The 19,028-nt window shown below is 52.9% G+C and overlaps 2 protein-coding genes across 10 annotated transcripts in view; one reads left to right on the top strand and one right to left on the bottom strand.

Annotated features, from left to right (window-relative positions):
- The window catches only part of LOC123792832 (deleted in lung and esophageal cancer protein 1-like), a 16,332-nt gene extending 9,302 nt beyond the window's left edge, over positions 1-7,030 (top strand). For 4 of the 9 annotated variants that reach the window (XM_087870096.1, XM_087870095.1, XM_087870093.1 and 1 more), the window contains 2 exons: positions 29-2,675; positions 5,421-7,030. In XM_087870096.1, the coding sequence (XP_087726222.1) occupies positions 29-547 (519 nt within the window). In that variant the 3' untranslated portion in view covers positions 548-2,675; positions 5,421-7,030. Of the gene's footprint in view, positions 1-28; positions 2,815-5,420 lie in introns of those variants that run through there. The other 5 variants (XM_087870097.1, XM_087870094.1, XM_087870099.1 and 2 more) reach the window with 5 other exon arrangements.
- Positions 5,912-19,028, bottom strand: SLC22A14 (solute carrier family 22 member 14). Its single transcript, XM_087870014.1, has 10 exons — positions 18,447-19,028; positions 17,627-17,730; positions 17,267-17,421; positions 16,045-16,213; positions 11,046-11,166; positions 10,714-10,805; positions 10,227-10,441; positions 8,527-8,635; positions 7,717-7,920; positions 5,912-6,095 (listed from the first exon to the last, which is right to left on the bottom strand). Exons 1-10 carry the CDS (start codon positions 19,026-19,028, stop codon positions 5,912-5,914), a joined length of 1,935 nt encoding a protein of 644 aa, XP_087726140.1.

Genomic DNA, 19,028 nt, shown 5'->3' with positions numbered 1-19,028 from the left:
CCCCACATTCCAGGCTCTGGCCCCCTAGGTGGTGCCCCTGAGGGCCACGGTGGCCGTTCCCGAACTGCAGCTCTCCACCAGCTGGGTAGACTTCGGGACCTGCTTTGTGGATGAGGAGCGGGTCCGGGAGGTCAACCTCATGAACCTGAGCGGCTGTCGGAGCTACTGGGCTGTGCTGATGGGTAGGTTGTACCTGCCCACCGCTTCCCCCACCGCGGGCGGGCACCACCTGGGCTTCCTGCATAGATGGCTGGTCCCCAAATCCCAAGTGATCCCGGGGTTGCCATGCCCCGTGGCACTGAGCGGGACCAGAGGCGCACACCTGAGCTGCGGGGGGCTCTCTGGGCGGCGCCTGGAGCTGCCCATGCTTTGTGTGCTCCCTTCCCTCGGTGCAGGCCATCAGGAGCCAGATAAGGACCTTATGGCCTTTGAAGTGTCCCCAAGTAGTGGACTGCTGGAGGTGGGACCTGTCAATGTGCCCCCAAATACCATCACCCCCTGGGCCCAGGCCCTCTTCCTAACCTCAGCCTCTCCACAGGAGCAGTGAGCTGTGGGAGTCCAGGCTAGTGATGGAAGGTATGCTTGGCGAGAAGGCCTATACCCTGCAGCTCTGGGGCCAGAGCTCCACCAGCTCCGAGGCTCTGCCCATACCCCAGTCCTCATCTCCCAGAGGTAGGTAGGTCTGCTGGGCAGGTGGCTGGACCAGCCCACAACCTGGGGAATGGATGAGACCCTCTCAGACCTCCACCTACTCTGAATAGCTCCGGGGATGGAGCGGTTCCAAAAGGGCAATATTTGATAAAATTTAAGATCCAGAGGGGGGAAAAACTCCAACTCCTAGAAAAAGAAAAAGAGTAAGGCACTTCCTTAATCCGATTAAGGCTATCTACAATAAATTGACAACAAACATCATACTTAATGTTAAAATGTTTTTTGAATGTCTTCTCTGAAATCAGGAGTAAGACAAGGATACCTGTTCAAACCACTTCTGTTCCATTTTATATTGGAGGAAACAGCTAGAGGCTAGTAAGGCAAGAAAAAGATATATAAAACATATAAAACATAAACGTTGGAAAAGATAATTTATTTAACAAGACTGTGGATATAAACTAACATACAAAAGTCAATGGCATTTCCATCTACCAGCAACTAATGGAAAACGAAATTTAAAAAAACCCAAATGTAGTATTTTCAATAGCTTAAAAAGATCAAGCGCCCAGGAAAAAATAAAAAGCATACAGGGCCCAATAAAGAAACAGGTGTTTTTCATTTTTGTTATGCAACTTAATGAGCAGACCCTAGGATCTATATAGAAGTGCAGAGGGCAGAGAAAAGCCTAGACCCTCTTAACGAAAAACAGCATGGGATGTCCTGAATATCGAGACTTTAATACACCACAGCACCCAAGAGAAGATGGTATTGACACAAGAATGACAAACAGGCCAAAGAAATAGAGAACCCAGACTCAAATTCACACATATGGTCACTTGATTTATGATGGCACTGAGGACAGTGGGGGGAATCTTTTTTCAACAAGAGATCCTGGACAAATTAGGCACCCTTATTTTTAAGAAAGGAACTGTCAAAATTTTTTGAGTGAAATGTCAAACCAAAGTGGGAGAAGATATTTGCAACACACATAACTGACAACAGACTCATCAAGAACAAGCAAAGTCCTCCTGCAGATCTATACAAAGAACAGACAGCCTAATACAAAGATGGGCAAAGACTTGACCAGGTGTTTCACAGAACAGGGAATCCAAGTGGCCAATAAATTTATCAAGAGCCACTCAACCTCCTTAGGAATGAGAGAAATGTACATTTAAATCAAGTAGATATCATTACACGGCCACAAGATTGGGTAAAATTTCAAGTCTGAAAATGTCAAGTATTATCAAAGAGGTGACACAGAGGATGTCTCTACCTTGCTTTTAAAAAGTGTAAACTGTGGCAACTACTTTGGATGATAAATGTCTTGACAAGTCACAGTTGAAGTGATGTATGTCCTACGACCCAGCAATCTCGCTCCCAGGTAGAGCCTAGAGAAATGTGTTTCTGTGCTCCAGGACACAGTTACAAGAAGGGTCATAGAAGCTGTCTTAGTCTGTTTGGACCACTATAACATGCCATAGACCAGGTGGCTTATGAAAAACAGAAATTTCTTTCTCACAGTTGCAGGGGCTGGGATGTCTGAGATCGCGGTACCAGCCGATTCGGTATCTGGGGAGGGGCCCCCTCCAAGTTTCAGAGGGCTGTCTTCTCACTGTGCCCCCACGTGATGGGCGGGACAAGCTAGCCCTCAGGGACCTCTTTTAGAAGGGCATGAATCTCCTTCATTTGTGCTCCACTCTCATGACCCAATCACTTCCCAAAGGCCCTACCTCCTAATACCATCACTTGGGCATTGGGTTTTCAACATATTATTCTGGGGGAACACAAACATTCAGACCATAGCAGAAGCATTATTCATCGCAGCACATTTCTACCTTTTGGAAACAACCAAAATGTTTGTCATGACTAGAGTGGATGAACACATTGTGGTCAATTTGTAATACTGGAATTCCCTACAGCGTAAAAACGAAGTTCTTACACTGCAGGAGATGAATCTCAGACACTTTGAACTGCAGCTCCTCCTACCGTTCAACACCCTGCAGAAGGAACCTGCGCTGTCGGAGGCGAGTAGTTTCCTTGGGCAAAGGGAAGGTGGTGAATGGGGGAGTCAGGAAGGAACCTTGAGGTGCTGTTAATCTTCTCCACGTGGGTGATGGATACCAGGCGCCTTGTGATAGGTCATAAAATGGAACATTAACAGATTTATGCACTTCTCTGCATGTTATTCAATGACGCTTTTAAGATTAGAGTAAACTTAATTTCAGGCAAATTAGAATTGATGGCGAAAAGTATCAGTAGAGATGAGGGATGCCGTTTAATGAGAAGGGAAACAACCCACGAAGAATATTCAACGATTCACTCTTTCTTCAGTTGTATCTATTCTAATTTCACTTCTCTATTGTGTTTTTCAACTTCAATTGCTACACTGTACATTTCAAGGGTTTATGGTGTCATTTTCCAAGTGAGTGTCTTAGGAGTCAGGTGGCTTCTTCTCTTTGAACAATTTAAACAAATGTCAAGCCTTCCCAGAGTGCCTTACCACTGCTGGATGGCAGAGCGACAGTAAACCCTCTGGTTTATTGCTTCTATCGCACGCCAGCTTGTTTCCTCCTGTGCTCAGTACTTTTTACTCACAAATTTATCTGGGGTGAGATACATCTTCCCTAGAAAGCTCTACGAATCTGGGCTGTTGTGGCAACACCTCTATGAACTGTTTTAGTGTCTGCTTCTTCCAGACCTCATAAGGTCCACATCTTCTCATGGTCATTTCTGGGCTTGGGGCTGGTATCCACGGGGCCAGGTCTCCCCTGAGGCCAGCACCTGAGCGCCCTTCTGAACTGCTTCAACCCTGCTGTTGGCTTGCAGGCACTCTGTACATTGCCAGCAGCACTCCGTGGGGTTCGGGTTAGCGACTGACAGCGTAAGAGGCCGGGTGCCACGTGCAGGTCGCTGCCTGGGCAGTGAGAGAAATGGCCGAGCGCCTGAGAGATGCAGGTGACAGAGTCCCACATAAGCCAGTGGTCATGACCCGGGCACCGAGGGCCCCAGGAGTCACAGGCAGCACAAGTTTGCGGGTCACACAAGGAGACCCTGGCGGATGCATTTGCTCCATATCGATGGTGTCATAAAGACACCAGATTCATAGGCTCATGCAACATGCAGCTACATGCAATTTTGGCATTTAATTTTCCATATTTCGTTAAGAAACCCATGTGACAAGAGTGATGTGGGAGGCCAGTCAAAAGAAGGTTCTAGTTTAGTGCTGACAGAAATATAAGATGGAGCCGCAAATGCAAGTCATGTGTAGTTTTACATTTTTTGCCTTTAAAAAGGTTTTTTTAAAAAGGCGCAATTAGTTTTAATATTTTATCCACTCCCTATAGCCAAAATCTTATCATTTTTATACACAAACTATACAAAAATACCGATGAGATATTCTATGTTTCATTTTGTACTAAATTTTCAAAATTGGTGGGTTTTTTACACTCACAGCATTATCTTAATTGTGACTATCCACATTTCACGCCCTCGACAGCCATATCTGGCTAGTGGCTATGCGTGGACACAGCGTGGGTCTCATCAGTTAAAATACATAATGCCAAACTCTGAGTCACATTAGCCCTTGATTAGATAAATAAACTAGATAGGTTTATCTGGAACTGACCGGCAAATCCTGGCCACCACGGGAGATCAAAGTCACTTAGGAGTGAGCTAGGTCTTGTCGACAGCCACACCTGAGGCCACCAGCCCCATCACACCAGCACTGCTGTCTGCTTTCTGTCCCCACCCAGCTCCTCCTCCTGTTTCTGAAGCACTGGCTGAATCCTTCCAGCAAAGTCATTTCTGCATCTCTCAGCTGCTTGGCCATTTCTCCCACTGCCCAGGCAGCGACCTGCACATGGGACCCAGCCTCTTATGCAGGGTTGAAGCAGCTCAGAAGGGCGCTCGGGGGCTGGCCTCAAGGGGAGACCTGGCCCCATGGATACCAGCCCCAAGTCTCAAATGCCCATCCCCCAGAAAGAGCAGGGGAGCCCTTTAAAACATCCTGTCATCCTGTAAGCGGATAACTTTTGAGACCTCTCTTTCTGGGAACTTCAAACCCCACTTGGGAGGCAATCCTGGGAAATTCAGTAAGAAAACAAGAGACCACAAAATGATAGGGGCAGGAGAAGGCGTGGGCACCAGCTTCTTGCTGTGCCAAAGCTTGGGAGCCCTCCCCCGGAGCAGTGGGCTCAGACCAGGTGCTAGGAGCCATCACTGGGCACTGCCCTCCAACTCTGCCCATGAGAGCTGCCCTCGCTGCCCTTGCTCCATGAGGATGGGCACTCCTTTCTGTCCTTCTCTCCAAAGCTCCAGGGAGTTAGCTCCTCCCTGCAAGCTGATGATCTTCTAAGAAACTGAGCAGAGAAAGAGGAGAAGGTCCAGAATCTGCCCTCAGGGCCCTGCACTCCCAGGGAGAGAGGATGTGGGGCCCAAGGCCTGACCCAGGATTTCTGGGTCTGGCTAATGGTTGAGGAGCCCTGGACCCTGTTTGCGGAAGCTCCCACCCGGGCTGGGAAGAGCACACTCACCGTCAGGGTTAGTGGGGACTGTGAGCTGGATGTGGGAACTTATCGTCAGGGTGGTAGAGGTCAGAGGTCAGCCAGGCTAGAGCCATCAGGGAAGGAACCCCAAGGATAAGGCTGAGATGGGTAACCCCCAAGGCCATGCTTATTTGTGAGTGTCAAAGGGAAAACTGATTGAGAAACTCTGTGCAATGGTACAAACGGGAAAATCATCATTACTCCTTTACCTTCCACCCTTGACAGGTACATATGGTGGGGCTGAAGTCTCTCAACTGGCACAAGAGCTGGAAGCCCACCCACACTACCAGATGCCTGGGCTAGAGGACATGGGTGGTGTGGGCACAGTCCTGCCCTTGCTCACTCCCAGCCCTCACAGACACAGCCATCCCCCTACCCCCATCCAGAGAGCCCCTTGCTGTCTAACCGCAAGGTTAGCTAAGGACAGGAAGGACTCTAGGGAGCCTGTATGACCCATCCTCCTCTGGGCCTGGGTCTCTGGACTCTCCACACGTAGCCAATTTTGACTGAGCCGTCTCAAGTCCAACATGGCACCTTTATTGGAATGAATCACACCCTAGCTCACCCAGAGTGGCCATTTTTGGATCTCGAGGGCTGGCCTTGGAGCAGGACTGACCTCCCGCCAAGCTGGATTGGGCCTGGAATTTGTGGCCTAGAGTCCACAGCCCCACACCCAGCCAAGCAGCTCCAACCGAGATCATCCGGGGGCCTGGCCCTCAGTCATTCTGTGGGTCTGTGTCCTTTCCTCCGCCCTGCAAAGATGTGTCCTGACAAGACGCGTTGGAGGGAATGTCCGAGTCCACTTTCAGTATCGTGGAATTGCAAATGGTGCTGTTCCTCACTTCCACAGTCCCATCCACGAGTACTGCGTCCTCGGCGAGCAGGTCCTCAGCTATGTTCCTGAGGAAGCCATTGGAGAACAAGTCATGAGCTGCCATCTTTAGGAGCTAAGAAAAGCAGTACCTTTGAGGCAGCTGCAGCCACACGTGGCTCTGCCTTCCTGAGAGGTGGGGCCTTCCCACGCCTGAGTGTCCCCAGCCAAGCTCTGTCACACACCCGTGAGGGACCCTCACTTCCACACACCTGGTGTGTGCCATCTCCCAACCTAGACCCTTCACGCTCCTGCATCTTTGGGGGTTCATCTCTTTCCTGAGTGCTTGCCACAGGCCAGACTCTGCGCCAAGCGCTTCATGTGGCCTTAATCCTGCCCAAAGCCCCAGGACAGAGAAAAGCTAGGCTACGTGTCTTTTTTTCTCTATGCCTTAGTTTCTTCATCTGTAAATGGGGTGGTCGTGGCGGGACCTATCTTGCATGTGGTTGTTGTTAGGACAACATATGAAAAGGCATGGACGTATGGAGCAGGACTTGACACGTGGTAAATGTTCAGTAAATGTTAGCTATTTTTATTACTTTGTTATCATTCCATTTTGCAAATGAAGCAACTCAGTGTCTGAGGCGTTAGGTAACTCCCCTGGGCACATGCTAGGAAGTGGCGGCGGAGACAGAAATGCAGACCCCCCCGGCTCCAGAGTCTGTGTTCTTAGTGATTCTGCTGCATTGCATGCCCCCCTCTATGATGGGGCAAATGCCTCTTCATCCTTTCAAGCCCTCCTCAAATGTCACTTCCTCTGTGAAGCCTGCCCCAACTCCCCAGATGAAAGTTCCTCCCTCTTGGGCCTCCTAGAGGTCCCGTGCATCCCTCCCTCAGAGCCCATTAAGGGAAGACTGTTGGCATGTCTTTCTCCCCATAAACGATCACTTAAGGCTGGAGACCTCTTACTTCTGCGTCCAGCCCTGGTACAATGCTTAGCACAGATGGTGTCAACAGAGTTTGAGGAGGGGGGGGGAAGAGGAGAAGGATGGTGGGGAGGAGGGCAGAGGATGGCCAGAGGCAGCCACCCTGTGGTATGAGCACAGGACACTGGAGGACATTAGGAAGCTCCTGCCCCTCACTGGTGCTCGGGTCCCCTCAGGTCCAGGGAGAGAGTGACACCATGTTGGCCTAAATCCCGGAAGGCATGGTTCTGCCAATCATGAGACCAGAGGAGCCCAGAGGCCAGAAGTGCCTGTATAGCGGTCAGGGCGGAGCCCAGTTCCCAAAAGGGGCTTTGGGCTGCTGGAGCCTTGAGGTCAGAGTCATGAATCAAGACTGGGTCCTCTTTGAGAAGCTGAGAGTTCAGATAGGAAAGGAGAGGTACTCAGAGAGCTGGTCCCAGCCAGGCCCTGTGCCCTGGGAGGGAGAGAGCCCAGGCTATCTCCAGGGGCAGCACCCAGTCCAGAAACGCAGCCAGAGGGGGAGGAAAGGAGAAGGCCGGGGTCCAGGCTGGTCAGGAGAGCCAAGAGGACGGAAGGTGGCAGAGGCCTGGCTGCATGGAGGAGGGAGGTGGTGACATCCAGGAGAGCTGGGGAGACTGCTGTAGACAGAGTGGCCTTGTGTCACAGGCCCCTCTGGCAAACAGGCAGGGGTGGACGGTGCCTGACATACTCTCAGTGGCAAGGGCCAGGGGCCTCACACACCTACCTTGTCTGTAGGAAGCAGTGCTCCAGGTTATCAGGGAGAGCCTGACCTTGCGTTTCTGGCAGCAGGGTGCAGAAGAACAAGGCCAGGGTGGCTGAGACCCAGCAGAGAAAGATGGGTAGGAGGGTGAGTTTCTGGTGGCTGATCACCAGGGATGAGATGGCTCCACTTGCCCAGGCCAGAGACACCAGCCCTAGACCTGTCGCCCTGGAAAGGGAGGTGAGAGCTCATCTAGGAGGCCTCCTGGGCCCAGAGGCTGGGTGGAGGTGGGGTGGAAGCAGCAGCTCCCCAAACCTCACATGCTCCAGTCTCCAGCCTGTCCCAGGTCACCAAGCACCCGCCAGCATCTGGCTCTTCCCTGGTTCAGGGCAGGCCATTATTTCTATGGGGCCTGCTTCCTGGCTCAAGAGCAGGGGAAGCGAGAGCCAGGGCATGGGTGGGTGTGCGGGACAAGGCAGGGCAGCGGAGCTGGGTGGCAAGGGGCAGCCGCCACCCTGACCAGGGGCACCCCACCCCAAACCCGGAGCTACAGCCGGAGGCTCAGAGCAGCACAGACACATTCAGACCCGCGGGGCAAGACCCAGACCGTGGTCAGACTGCCAGGTTCTGCCGTTTGTGGTCTGGCCTCCACCTGACTCTGTTGTCTGTTGTCTGAGATAGGGTTAACAATGAAGTGGGGGGGGGGGTTTGTGAAGGGGTAATGGGGTGATCCAGGGAAACCACTCAGCACGTGCCTGTCACTCTCACTGCGGCAAGCATCTGGGTTCCCCGCCCTCGCCACGCCCCCACAGCCCTGCCCGTCAGGCCGCCTACCTGAGGACAGTGGGCAGGAGCTCAGCGGTGTAGATGAAGAACACGGAGACCGAGGCCGCCAGGCTGAACTCTCCAAGCACAACCATCAAGACTATCATGGATTTCAGCTCTGTGGCCAGACAACGTGGCCACCTGAGTCTGGGGTGGGGGATGGGGGCCACCCATCTGCTCTTCTTCCATCCCTGCCAGAAGGCATCTGAGCAGTTCAACCTCCCCTGCCACCCCCCACCACCCCCGACCTGGCCAGCTGGTCAGCAGACTCAGGCCCAGCCAGGCCGGAAGTTAGTACCCCTGCAGTGGGAGAGCTGCTCCCCTCCATGGCCTCTCAGCCCTGACACCTCTGCCTCCACGCTCATTCTTATCTTCCACACCTTCACCTGAGGCAGCTTCCCCTACCCCTGGCCTGCTCCGGACCCTCCCACCATCCCTGTCATGCTATGCAAGGTGGACGAAGCAGGGAAGTGTGCACGGTGCCCCGAACTCTTCGGTCCCTAGAGCCAGGGTTCCCAACGCTGGGCCGCCAGACCCGCGCATTGAGGGAGAAGAGGAGGAAGACAAGATCCGGGAAAGCCCATTCCTCAGACTCGGAAAAGCCCGGAGCAGGAGCCCCTGCCCACTGACTGGGAGCTGGCGGCTCTTCCTCTGTGAGCCTCTGCCACCCCGCCCCTGCCCCACTCCCCAGGCTGGCCCCAGCTTTTCTTGGCTCTGGCTTGAAACTGGAGATCTGGTTTTATCTATTGGGGATTTTACTCCTAGCTTCTCTCACACATTTGAGAGTTTTAAACATTTCTGTTTGACTCAGTATAGGCCCACCTTTTACAAAAACTACCAAGCAACAGCAGTTTAAGAATGCATTTATGGCCCCATTTTCTTTTAGCCGGTCAACGCTGCCAGCATCTGGGAGAGGAAGGGTCCCCGGCAAGACACACATACTTCTAATGCCAGCCCGCAGAGAACAGGAGGGCTTCCTTGGCGGCAGACCCTGGCCCCAGCAGCCGTGGGGGCTCTCTGGTTAGCAGTTCTGAGTGAGCACTGACATCTTAATGTCTGTATCATCCTCAGCCTGCCACTCTCTAGCCCTGTGACCTGGGGCATATTCATTGTCCCAAGGCTCTTTGTGAAATTTTGAAAATATGGCTGCGCCTTCACCCTGCCAGACCCCCACCCCCAGTTTCCTTCTCTAGTTCTGAGCTGAAGAGCACTGTGCCCTCCTGGGAAGGAGAGGCCTCCCTGTAAGAATGTTCCTGAGAGCTTAGCCCCCTGTTACACTCAATTTTCCGTGGGCAGGTTATTTTTTCCTGGTGAAGGTCCAGATAACAAGCATTTCCCAATCAGAGACTAGAGACAAGAGGCAGGGCCGGGGTACCCGTTGAAGGACTCTCTGTGGGCCTGTGTTCACATTCAACCACGCAATCCGACGCAGGCTGGAAGAAGGCCGCCCACTCTCCCACACAAGGATGATTCCTTGGGACAGTACGCCCTCCCCTTCCAGGTTTCTGAGAGCTTCCGGAGCCCAGTCTTGGGACTCTGGCCTGAGGAGGGCAGTGTTCCCGTGAGCTGCAGCTCAGGAGGGCTGTGGGGGCAGCCGCTGACTCCCAGGGTGTCTTTTTGGCCAAACAGGGCAGGAGAAAGGGATCTAAGGAAGCAGGAAGGCTGGGGGGTGGGGTGGGCAAGGGCGCTGAGGGGAGGCGGAGCTATACCTGAGGGGAGGATAAGGACAAGAAAGCACATCAGGCAGCCATGGCAGAGAGTCGCAAACAGGCTCCACTTCCTCCCAATCTGCTCAAGGAGAAAGATGCAGCACAGCCGGGCCGGCACCTCCATGATGCCCGGAACCACTTGTGTGAAGTGGATGTTCACGCCCAAATCCTTCAGCTTGAGGCTCAGCGTGAAATAGCTGTAACCCACAGTAAACCTGAAACGAAGCCAGAAGGAGAGAGGGGTGGGGGGGAGGGAGGGAGGGAGGGAGGGAGGGAGGGATATAACAGCAGACAGGGCAGGAATAAAGGCAGAGGCAGAGACAAGCGGAGCGGTGTGGGAATGGGGGACAGAAACGAGCACGGAGCTCTGGATCTGTAGCGAAGCCAGTGTCCTCGGGCCTTGCCCCCCTGCAGCCCACCCACGCCCTCACCAGAGCTTCTGGTAGGTTCTGCTCGTGGTCCCTGCCCGCCAATCCCGGGTACTCACCACACACAACCCATCGCCAAGGTCACCTTGCGCAGGTGCTGATTGTTGTAGAAGTCCAGGACAGAGGCCTTGGTCACCTTCTTCCCGGGCAGCTGCAGCTACAGGACAAGCAGGACCAGCCGGCGGCCAGACCGAGACCCCAGCTTGCTCCCCACCCCACAGGACTTCAAGGTCCCCCCACCCCCCAGTGCCAGCTTTGACTTTGGCCTTCCACTGGCAGGGTCACCATTCTCCTCAAGCGGTGGACTGTCCCCAGCAGAGGTCCCAGGAGGAAGGAAGAGACTCCTTCACAGCCCCCATCTGGCCCCCACTCCAGGCCCGAGGCCTCTTACCTTATCCAGCAGACTTAAGGGAATGACCTTCCTGTTCATACTGGCCGCATAGCACAGCACCTGCTTGGCCTTCTCCAGCTTCCCTTTCATCAGCAGCCATCGCGGGGACTCCGGCACAATCCTGCACGGCCCACCTGCTCTTAGCCATCCTTCTAAGATGCCCCAGAGACCTCCAACGTGAGGTGACATGGATGTTGGAGGCCTTGAACGTGACCCTCCGCCTCAAAGTGTCTCCGCCCCTTGCTGGCAATCAGCCCTTCCCCGGGCCACACACAGCCCCCACTGCCGCTCAGGGTCACCCCAGACCCTGGCTGCCTCTGGCCTAAAGCTTCTTCCCCCTCTGCTACCTCCACAAGCTCTCTACCTGTCTGTCTCAGTGCTCGGCCCCACCTGCCCAGGCACCCTGAGGGCACGCATGCCCACACCCTCTGTTAGGTCCCCATTCTCATGGTTGGCATTTCTCCTGTTCCCTCTCTGTCTCCTAACAGCCTGGAGGATATGGGGAACCCAGGACCCAGCTCCTGCCTGGGTGAATAGAGGTCCCCTCTGTCCCACTTCGTCCCCTGCCACAATACCCACTGCCTTTGACCTTGGAATAACTCTGGTCCCTCGGTTCTTCCGATCCTCCCAGGCTGTCAGAATTCACACAGGTGAACATTCAAAGCCCTTATGATGTGCCCGGGCAATGTGCTTGGTGACCTTACATATAAATCATCCGGTTTAATCCCTGCCCAACACTGGACCTAGTATGATTATCCCCATTTTATTCCCAGCCTCATGGGCTAAGGGCTTGCCCAAGGTCGTAGAAGCAGAGCTGGTATGGACCTCAGTGCCCTGATTAGACACTCTTTACTAAACTATGCCATCAGCTGACTTCTTGCACGTGCGCACACACACACACACACACACACACACACAAACACACCACCCCATCTAGGCCCTGGCCTGAACTCCATGGCCAGCCCTGTAAACACATGCCCTTGACACTAGTGGCCACTTCATTCTCTCGGCCTGCCTCTGCTCCTGCCCTCCGCTAGAGGCCAGCAGACACGGAAAGGCTGGGGAACTCTCCTAAAGAAAGTCACCCAACTGGGACTTCTTCAAAAAGATGAGAGATTGAGCACATGCCACTCTAAACTAGTGGAAAGAAGGTGGATATCAACAAAGAGAGTGGAAGAGAGGAAGGGTGGAAGAAAGATTTAGCAACATAACACACAGCCCAGAAGTGGATGGAGGCAGGCTGGTGGCCACGTGGCAAGTCATGGCATGTAGCGAGGGGACCTTGAACACCCCAGTCCTCAGATACGGGCCTCCGGTTCCCTCTGTCATTTTCACCCAGAGCCTAGGGGCTGCTGAGGACAAACACAGGGGAACAGAGTGGAAGTCCCCATGATGATGACAAGAGTCCCTGCTCCTAGCCCCACTGGGAAACAAAACAACCTAAGCCAGGCAAGACTCTGACTTTGGGATCCCTCAAAGAAAAGGCACCTGCTATTTGGTCACCCAATGGTAATGGTTCTCAAAGTGTGGTCAGCGGACCAGCAGCACCAGCATCACCTGGGAACTTGTTAGAAATGCAGATTCTCAGGCCCAACCCCAGTCCTGTTGATTAAGAACCTCTGGGGACAGGGCCCAGTCATTGATGTTTTAACCATTCCCCCATGTGATTGATTCTGCTGCTCACAGAACTTTGAGATGCATTGCCCTACAGAATTACCAGGCAATCAGCTTCTGTTCACAGTTTCCCATTATCATCTTAGTAACTTGCTCTTAAAGATGAAGGGATGACCAAAAATCACCAAATGTTAAAAAAACAAAACCAACCTCTCTATGAAAAGGGGGCCAAAATAATCAAGCAGGAAAAAAAATTACCCCAGAGGACACGAATAATGTAGGAAGCAGGAGGGAAAAAAGAAAATTCTAACTTATGACCCCCCAAATATTTCAGAATTGTTTTGCAATTTTATTTTCATAATGCAAGTTTCAAATGTTATTGAGAAAATAATAAAATCAGAGAATGAGGAAGAGCAGTATAACCAAACATGACATGGAAACTTTTGCCTTGGAATTTCAGTTGATGTTCCAAGGTTATTAACAATGACTGACAACCTCACATTCTAAAAAGAGGTGTTACCACATTCAGGACAAGATGCAGTAAAAAAAAGTAATAATAAGGGGTGCCTGGGTGGCTCAGTAGGTTAAGCATCTGCCTTTGGCTCAGGTCATCATCCCAGGGTCCTGGGATCAAGCCCCATGTCAGGCTCCCTGCTCAGCAGGGAGTCTGCTTCTCCTTCTCCCTCTGCCTGCCACTCCCCCTGCTTGTGCTCTGTCTCTCTCTCTCTCTCTCAAATAAATAAATACATAAATAAATCTTTAAAATAATAATAATAAGAATACAAAACAGCCAACAGCCACCTCCCCCAGCGACGGAGAGAGGCTGGAAATTTCCAGTTCAAGGTAGTGAGACTCTCTTCCTCTCCCCAGGTTACTTTCATCTATTCAAACCTGGTGAAAGGGCCACCTTCAAGAAAGGGAGTCTGCCCTCCCACTCTTTGCCTGGAACTTACTGATGGCCTATGCAAACCCAGAGATGGGGGACACTCCCCTCCTCCGTCACCCAAATATGATGAGGTAGGAAGTTGGTGGGAGCCATCCACAATGGCAGGCTAGAGGCTGGGGATGGTGAGAGTCTTTTTGGCTAAGTAGACCCTGCTATCCTTTTTTTTTTTTTTTAAGATTTTATTTATTTATTTGACAGAGATAGAGACAGCCAGTGAGAGAGGGAACACAAGCAGGGGGAGTGGGAGAGGAAGAAGCAGGCTCATAGCAGAGGAGCCTGATGTGGGGCTCGATCACATAACGCCGGGATCACACCCTGAGCCGAAGGCAGATGCTTAACTGCTGTGCCACCCAGGTGCCCCTAGACCCTGCTATCTTGAAGCCACTCCACATGCTAGGGCGAGGAGACCTCTGCAGAGGGAGGCTATGGGTGAACTGCCAGAGACAGGGTGCAGAGAGGTCATAAAGACAGTGCCTGGAGCATTAGGAAACACCAAGTGGACCCCTGAAGACCCACACATGGGCCCCAAAGGCACCTGCCTCTGAACATCTGCCCTACAGAGGACACTGACCACTGATAACAGTCCCTGTTGCACACTTGTCTCTTTTCTCTGATGCCCTATCTCCTGCCTAGGACCTGGAAGATCAGAGCAGGTAGGCAAAGGTCAGAACACTAGCCTGAGCTAGTTAGCCACCAGGGAGAAGCTGTGAACTAGACGTAAGATCAAGTTTTAAATTGGACTAGACTGGATTTTTTAATGCCTCAAAGTGAGTCTGAATGACCAAAATGAGACTTCTTCTTACAATTAAGAATGACTGTAAAGAGGGGGCGCCTGAGTGGCTCAGTCAGTTAAGCGTCTGACTCTTGATTTCAGCTCAGGTCATGATCTTGGGATCCTGGGATCAAACCATATGCGTTGGGCTCAGCATGGACTCTGCTTCAGATTCTCTCTCTCCTTCTCCCTCTGCCCCTCCCCCCACTCGCTTGCTCTCTCTAAAATAAATAGAGCCCCATGTGGGACTTGATCATCCCAGGACGCTGGGATCATGACCTGAGCTGAAAGCAGGTGATTAACTGTCTGAGCCACCCAGGTGTCCCGATAAATAAAATCTTTGGAGGAAAACAAAGAAAAGAATTGACTGTAAAGAGATAGAAATTGCCCAAGATATTGTGTCAGGGAAGAAACAGCTGACAAGACATGTCTGAAAAAAAATGTGCCCCATTCAATGAGCCGTCTAGTCACAGAATGTAGAACTATGTAGGCATCTACCAGAAGAGAGAGCTAAGGTCCACAGTATGACGGCTTCTGGGGAAGGAACTGGGGGAGTGGAGGGGAGCTGAAATGGTTGGCTTATTTTTCACCACAAACCTTTTGGTATTACTTAGTCTTTAGCCACATGCGTCTATTGCTTTTTAAAAATGTTTTAAGGTCAAACCATGAAACACTATTTCCTAGCTCCCATGACAGATCAGCGGGGCCCCGGTACCCACTTGGGAATGCCAGTCACTGCCAAATATGGTCTCCAGCTTTGGCATTTGGAAGGTCTCCAAGCCACCTACATGCCCTCACTCTCAACAGGTAACTAACTCTACCTCTTACAATCCATGTTGTGTGTGGTTCTGTGGCTAAAATTCAGAGCCACGCAGGCTGAGTCAAATCCTGGGTCTGCCACTTTGTAGCTGCGTGGCCTTGGGCAAGTTACTTTGATCCTCTGAAGCATCAGTTCTCCTCTCACCCCCCATCCCCCTCATCCCCCAGGACAGGAGACTCACATCCTTCTCTCAGGGTTGTAAAGATTAAACATGATGATGTCAAGGTGAAACCCGATCCTTCCTCCACACAGAACTGCCTGACCTTCACCAGGTGATTTCTGTCTCTTCCTCTCACTCTCTATCTGCCTTCTCTTCCCTCCCTCTCTCATCATGTGCCCCTTCCTAGCTTGGGGGTCTCAGGTTCCTGTCTATGACTCCCCACAATTCAGAACACCACATACCCTTCCCTGACTGTGTTTGCTGCCCAACCACTCATCACTTTCCCCCTGCCCACCTCAGCCTAGCACTGTGAAAGAGTCGTCTCCTGGAAGGCTCCATTTTTCAGCCTCTCCTCTTTCCTCAACCCCCTGCCACCACTGAAGCCACTTCCAGGTCACCAAGGCCAGTAGACTCTTCCCCAGCATCACCTTTCTTGCCTTCAACCCTGCCTTTCAACACTTTGCCTTCTGATTTTTCTGACTACTTCTCTGACATCTCTTTGAGTGTCTCCTCTGATGGGGATTAATGTTAGGGTTCCAGAGGCTCTGCCCTGGGCTCTTTCTCATTTCTTCCAAATGCAATTTTTCCAGGGGAAAAATTCCACCCACTCCACCCCTTCAAGGACCCTCCAGACCCCTCAGCTTACAGCCCATCAGACCCATCACTGCGCACACCCTATTTGCTCACCAGATATAGGAGATGAGGGGGAACACAGGTGCCCCACCCACCAGAAACAGCAACCGCCAGTGGGGAAGGCTGTAGGCAAGCCCGGTCAGGTACATGACTCCCACAGAGAAAAAACAGTGTTCCAGGATGATGGCGTGAGCCCGGTGCTGGCCAATTAGCCACTCAGTGGCTGTGTGGAGGCCAAGAGGACAAAATTATGGTCAGCTCGGGATCCCTGGGGCTACCCCAGCACCCAGCCTTCTGAGATGCCCCAGCCCTGCTAGGGACAGTTCAACAGTTCAGTGAAGTTTCTTCTGCTCAAGGTCAATAGTACTTCAAAGCCAAGCAGAGTGCCTCTGTGCCCCCAGGACTTGCTCTAGGCCCCTTGCCTGACCTCCTAATCGCATATATAGCTCCCAGTCCCTTCTTGCCCTGACTGCTCCTTCTCAACACCTCCTGCCTGACCCTGTCTCTCTCTCACAGAGATGGCCCGTTTCTGCACATAACTCCTCACACGTGGCCCGACACGTGGTGAGGCAGGAGTCTGTGTCCTTATCTTTGTTCTTAGGGCCTCAGGCCTTTGGCCACCTAGGCCTAGGGCTCTGTGAACAAGCCAGTGACCTCGGACAAGCTCCAAGGAGAAGAGGTCTCCTGCCAGGGAACCCTGAGCTCACCAGGCCACAGCAGCTGTAAGCTGAATGAGTGAGTGTATGGGCACTTGGCGCTTTCACAGCCCACAGGCCTGGGATGAAATCCCAACTCCTCCGTGTAACTGTTGTGTGGCCCTGAGCAAGTTGGCTAAATTCCTGAGGCTCAAGGATCCTTCTGCTAAAGGGGTAATAGAAGAGTACCTCCTGAAGAGAGTGCTGTCATGATGAAATGAGACAGTACATATAAAGGGTTTAGCAGCTGGCCCGGGCCTTCTGCAGGGCTCAATAAATATAAGTCATGTCGGCGGGCGGGGGACGCAAGAGGTATGACCAGGGAATGTGCGGGCTACGAGGGGGCTAGGATGGAGGGTGAGGGTGGAAGGGCAGTCTGAGCACAGATTCTCCAGCATCTCCGGGACATTGGGAGTGGAAGCCCCTCCCTCCACTGCCAGCCTCTATTGGGCCGCAACTCTATTAATCCAGCGGGCTCCCGGTAGGTACGCGCCAGCCCCGCCCCCTCGCTCGCCCCGCCCCCCCCCCCCGTGCACCCGAGGCCCCGCCCCCGCCACCCGCGCTGGGCTGCGGGACCTCACCTAAACATACGCTGCTGATGGCGTAGCACATCAAGGCCTGGGACACGCCGAAGCGGAAGAACAGGTACTGGTGAAAGGTGTTGACGAAGGCTGCCCCAAAACCGAAGATGGTCAGCCCCAGCAGCGACATCAGGATGGTGGGGTAGCGGCCCAGCCTGCGAGCGTTCAAGGGAGGCTGCGCCAAGCGCGCGGACCTCCAAGACTGGCCCAGTCCGACATCCGGGACCAGTCCCGAGCCATCCATAGGCCTCCAAAGTGCCCCTACCCTCGCCTCCCCGCTTTGACACTCTTTTAGCTCTGAATGCCCACGAGGAGGAGGCAGGAGCTTCCAGGGACCAGAGGGAACTCCGGGACACTCACTTGTCACTTACGAACCCAAAGATGAGGGAACCTATTAGGAGGCCAGCCGTGAACATGGTCTGCACGCCTTCCGTGTCCCGGTCCTTGCCACACACCAAGTCAAACTAGGGGTTTGACGCAGGATTGGCTACGAGCCTCCACCCAGGGTCAGCCTTCTGGGTCCAGGGACTGAGCGTACACCCCTCCACCCCCTCCCCCACCCGGGGTGGGCCTTTAGGCAGAAGGGGCATGGGACAGGCTCGGACAGCTGTGCATGTGCCCATCCTGCATCTGGCAGACCCTGGGAGAGAGGCCTGGAGAATGGGGACCAGAGGCCTAGGCCAAAACGGGGAATAGGTGGAAATGTAACTGAGCAAAAGCTGCAATCACTGAAGACCCTTTCCCAAATACAGATGTCACGCCCCAGCCTAGAGATTCAAATTGGTCAGTTCTGTGCTGTGAAGGGCCCGGGTTGCAGCTCTGGCTGAGAAACCCTGTAAGAGGTACCTGATCAAAGCTGCTTCTTTCCCCAGTTCTCTATCTTGTGTGAGTTCAGAGGGCAGAGCCACAACCACGGAGCAATTCTCCAGACGGATGGCAAAGCCTGCCAACTGACATTTGCCTCGACACCCACGTCAGCTCTAGCTTCCTGGCTAAAACAGGTGAGGCCAGGCCTAGACAACTGGGATCCTATGTTTCTGCCCTGGCTCTGCCTCTGGAAGGTCACCTTGGACCAGTTGCTTCCCCTCCCTGAGCCTCAGTTTCCCCACCTGTTCAGTAAGGGTGAGGGCACATTTCTGGGCCTGTGGGGTAGCTATAGACACCTCGGGAGAAGGCACACCTCATTGACCAGCGATCTCTTCTTGGTCTCAGGATAGATCCACCCATCTTGGCATGACTCTGTGTGGTTGAGGCCAAACTGGATAATAGATTCCAGATCCCAGGCCACAGGCAAGTACATGAGGCATGTCTGGAAACTGCCATTGGGTTCTCGGGGCAGGGTCAAATTCAACTGCTGAGCCTCTGACAAGTTGGGGTCCACTGCCAGTATCCAGCTGGTGTTGCAGTAAGGCTTCTGGGCTGTGAACATGAAGATGTCAGCAAACATGAAGAAGGCCAACAGGATGTTGGGTATGAAGGTGAGGCCCACCAGCTTGCGCTGGAATGTGCCAAACTCCCCCACCACATCCAGGATGTTGGCAAACTTGTCATCCTGCTGGGCTTCTGTGGCCCTTGATCTGCGTAACAGCATCTCCTGAGATGGGGGATGGCTGTGTTCTGGTGCTTCAAGCTGGTTCGAATTCGTGGGAGGATGGAGGGATCTCTTCTTTACCTTGCAGTTGTTTTCTGTTACCATCTGTTCAAAGAAGGAATGCAGCTCAGTCTCTGCTGACACCACTTCCCAAACATCAGAGGCTGGCAT

Source organism: Ursus americanus, chromosome 20, assembly GCF_024610735.1.
Source record: "Ursus americanus isolate L20-20 chromosome 20, mUrsAme1.1.p, whole genome shotgun sequence".
NCBI lineage: Eukaryota > Metazoa > Chordata > Mammalia > Carnivora > Ursidae > Ursus > Ursus americanus.
The sequence above is the reverse complement of the archived record's forward strand: the minus strand, read 5'-3'. Positions and strand labels throughout refer to the sequence as shown.

What these genes read in the sequence shown, in the direction of transcription:
- SLC22A14 (XM_087870014.1), bottom strand. Translation starts at nt 19,028, where the DNA reads ATGCCAGCCTCTGATGTTTGGGAAGTGGTGTCAGCAGAGACTGAGCTG. An exon ending in CATCAGCAGCGTATGTTTAG is followed by an intron (nt 16,214 to 17,266) that starts GTGAGGTCCCGC and finishes GCCTCCACACAG; the next exon opens with CCACTGAGTGGCTAATTGGC. An exon ending in TTGGCGATGGGTTGTGTGTG is followed by an intron (nt 10,442 to 10,713) that starts GTGAGTACCCGG and finishes GCTTCGTTTCAG; the next exon opens with GTTTACTGTGGGTTACAGCT.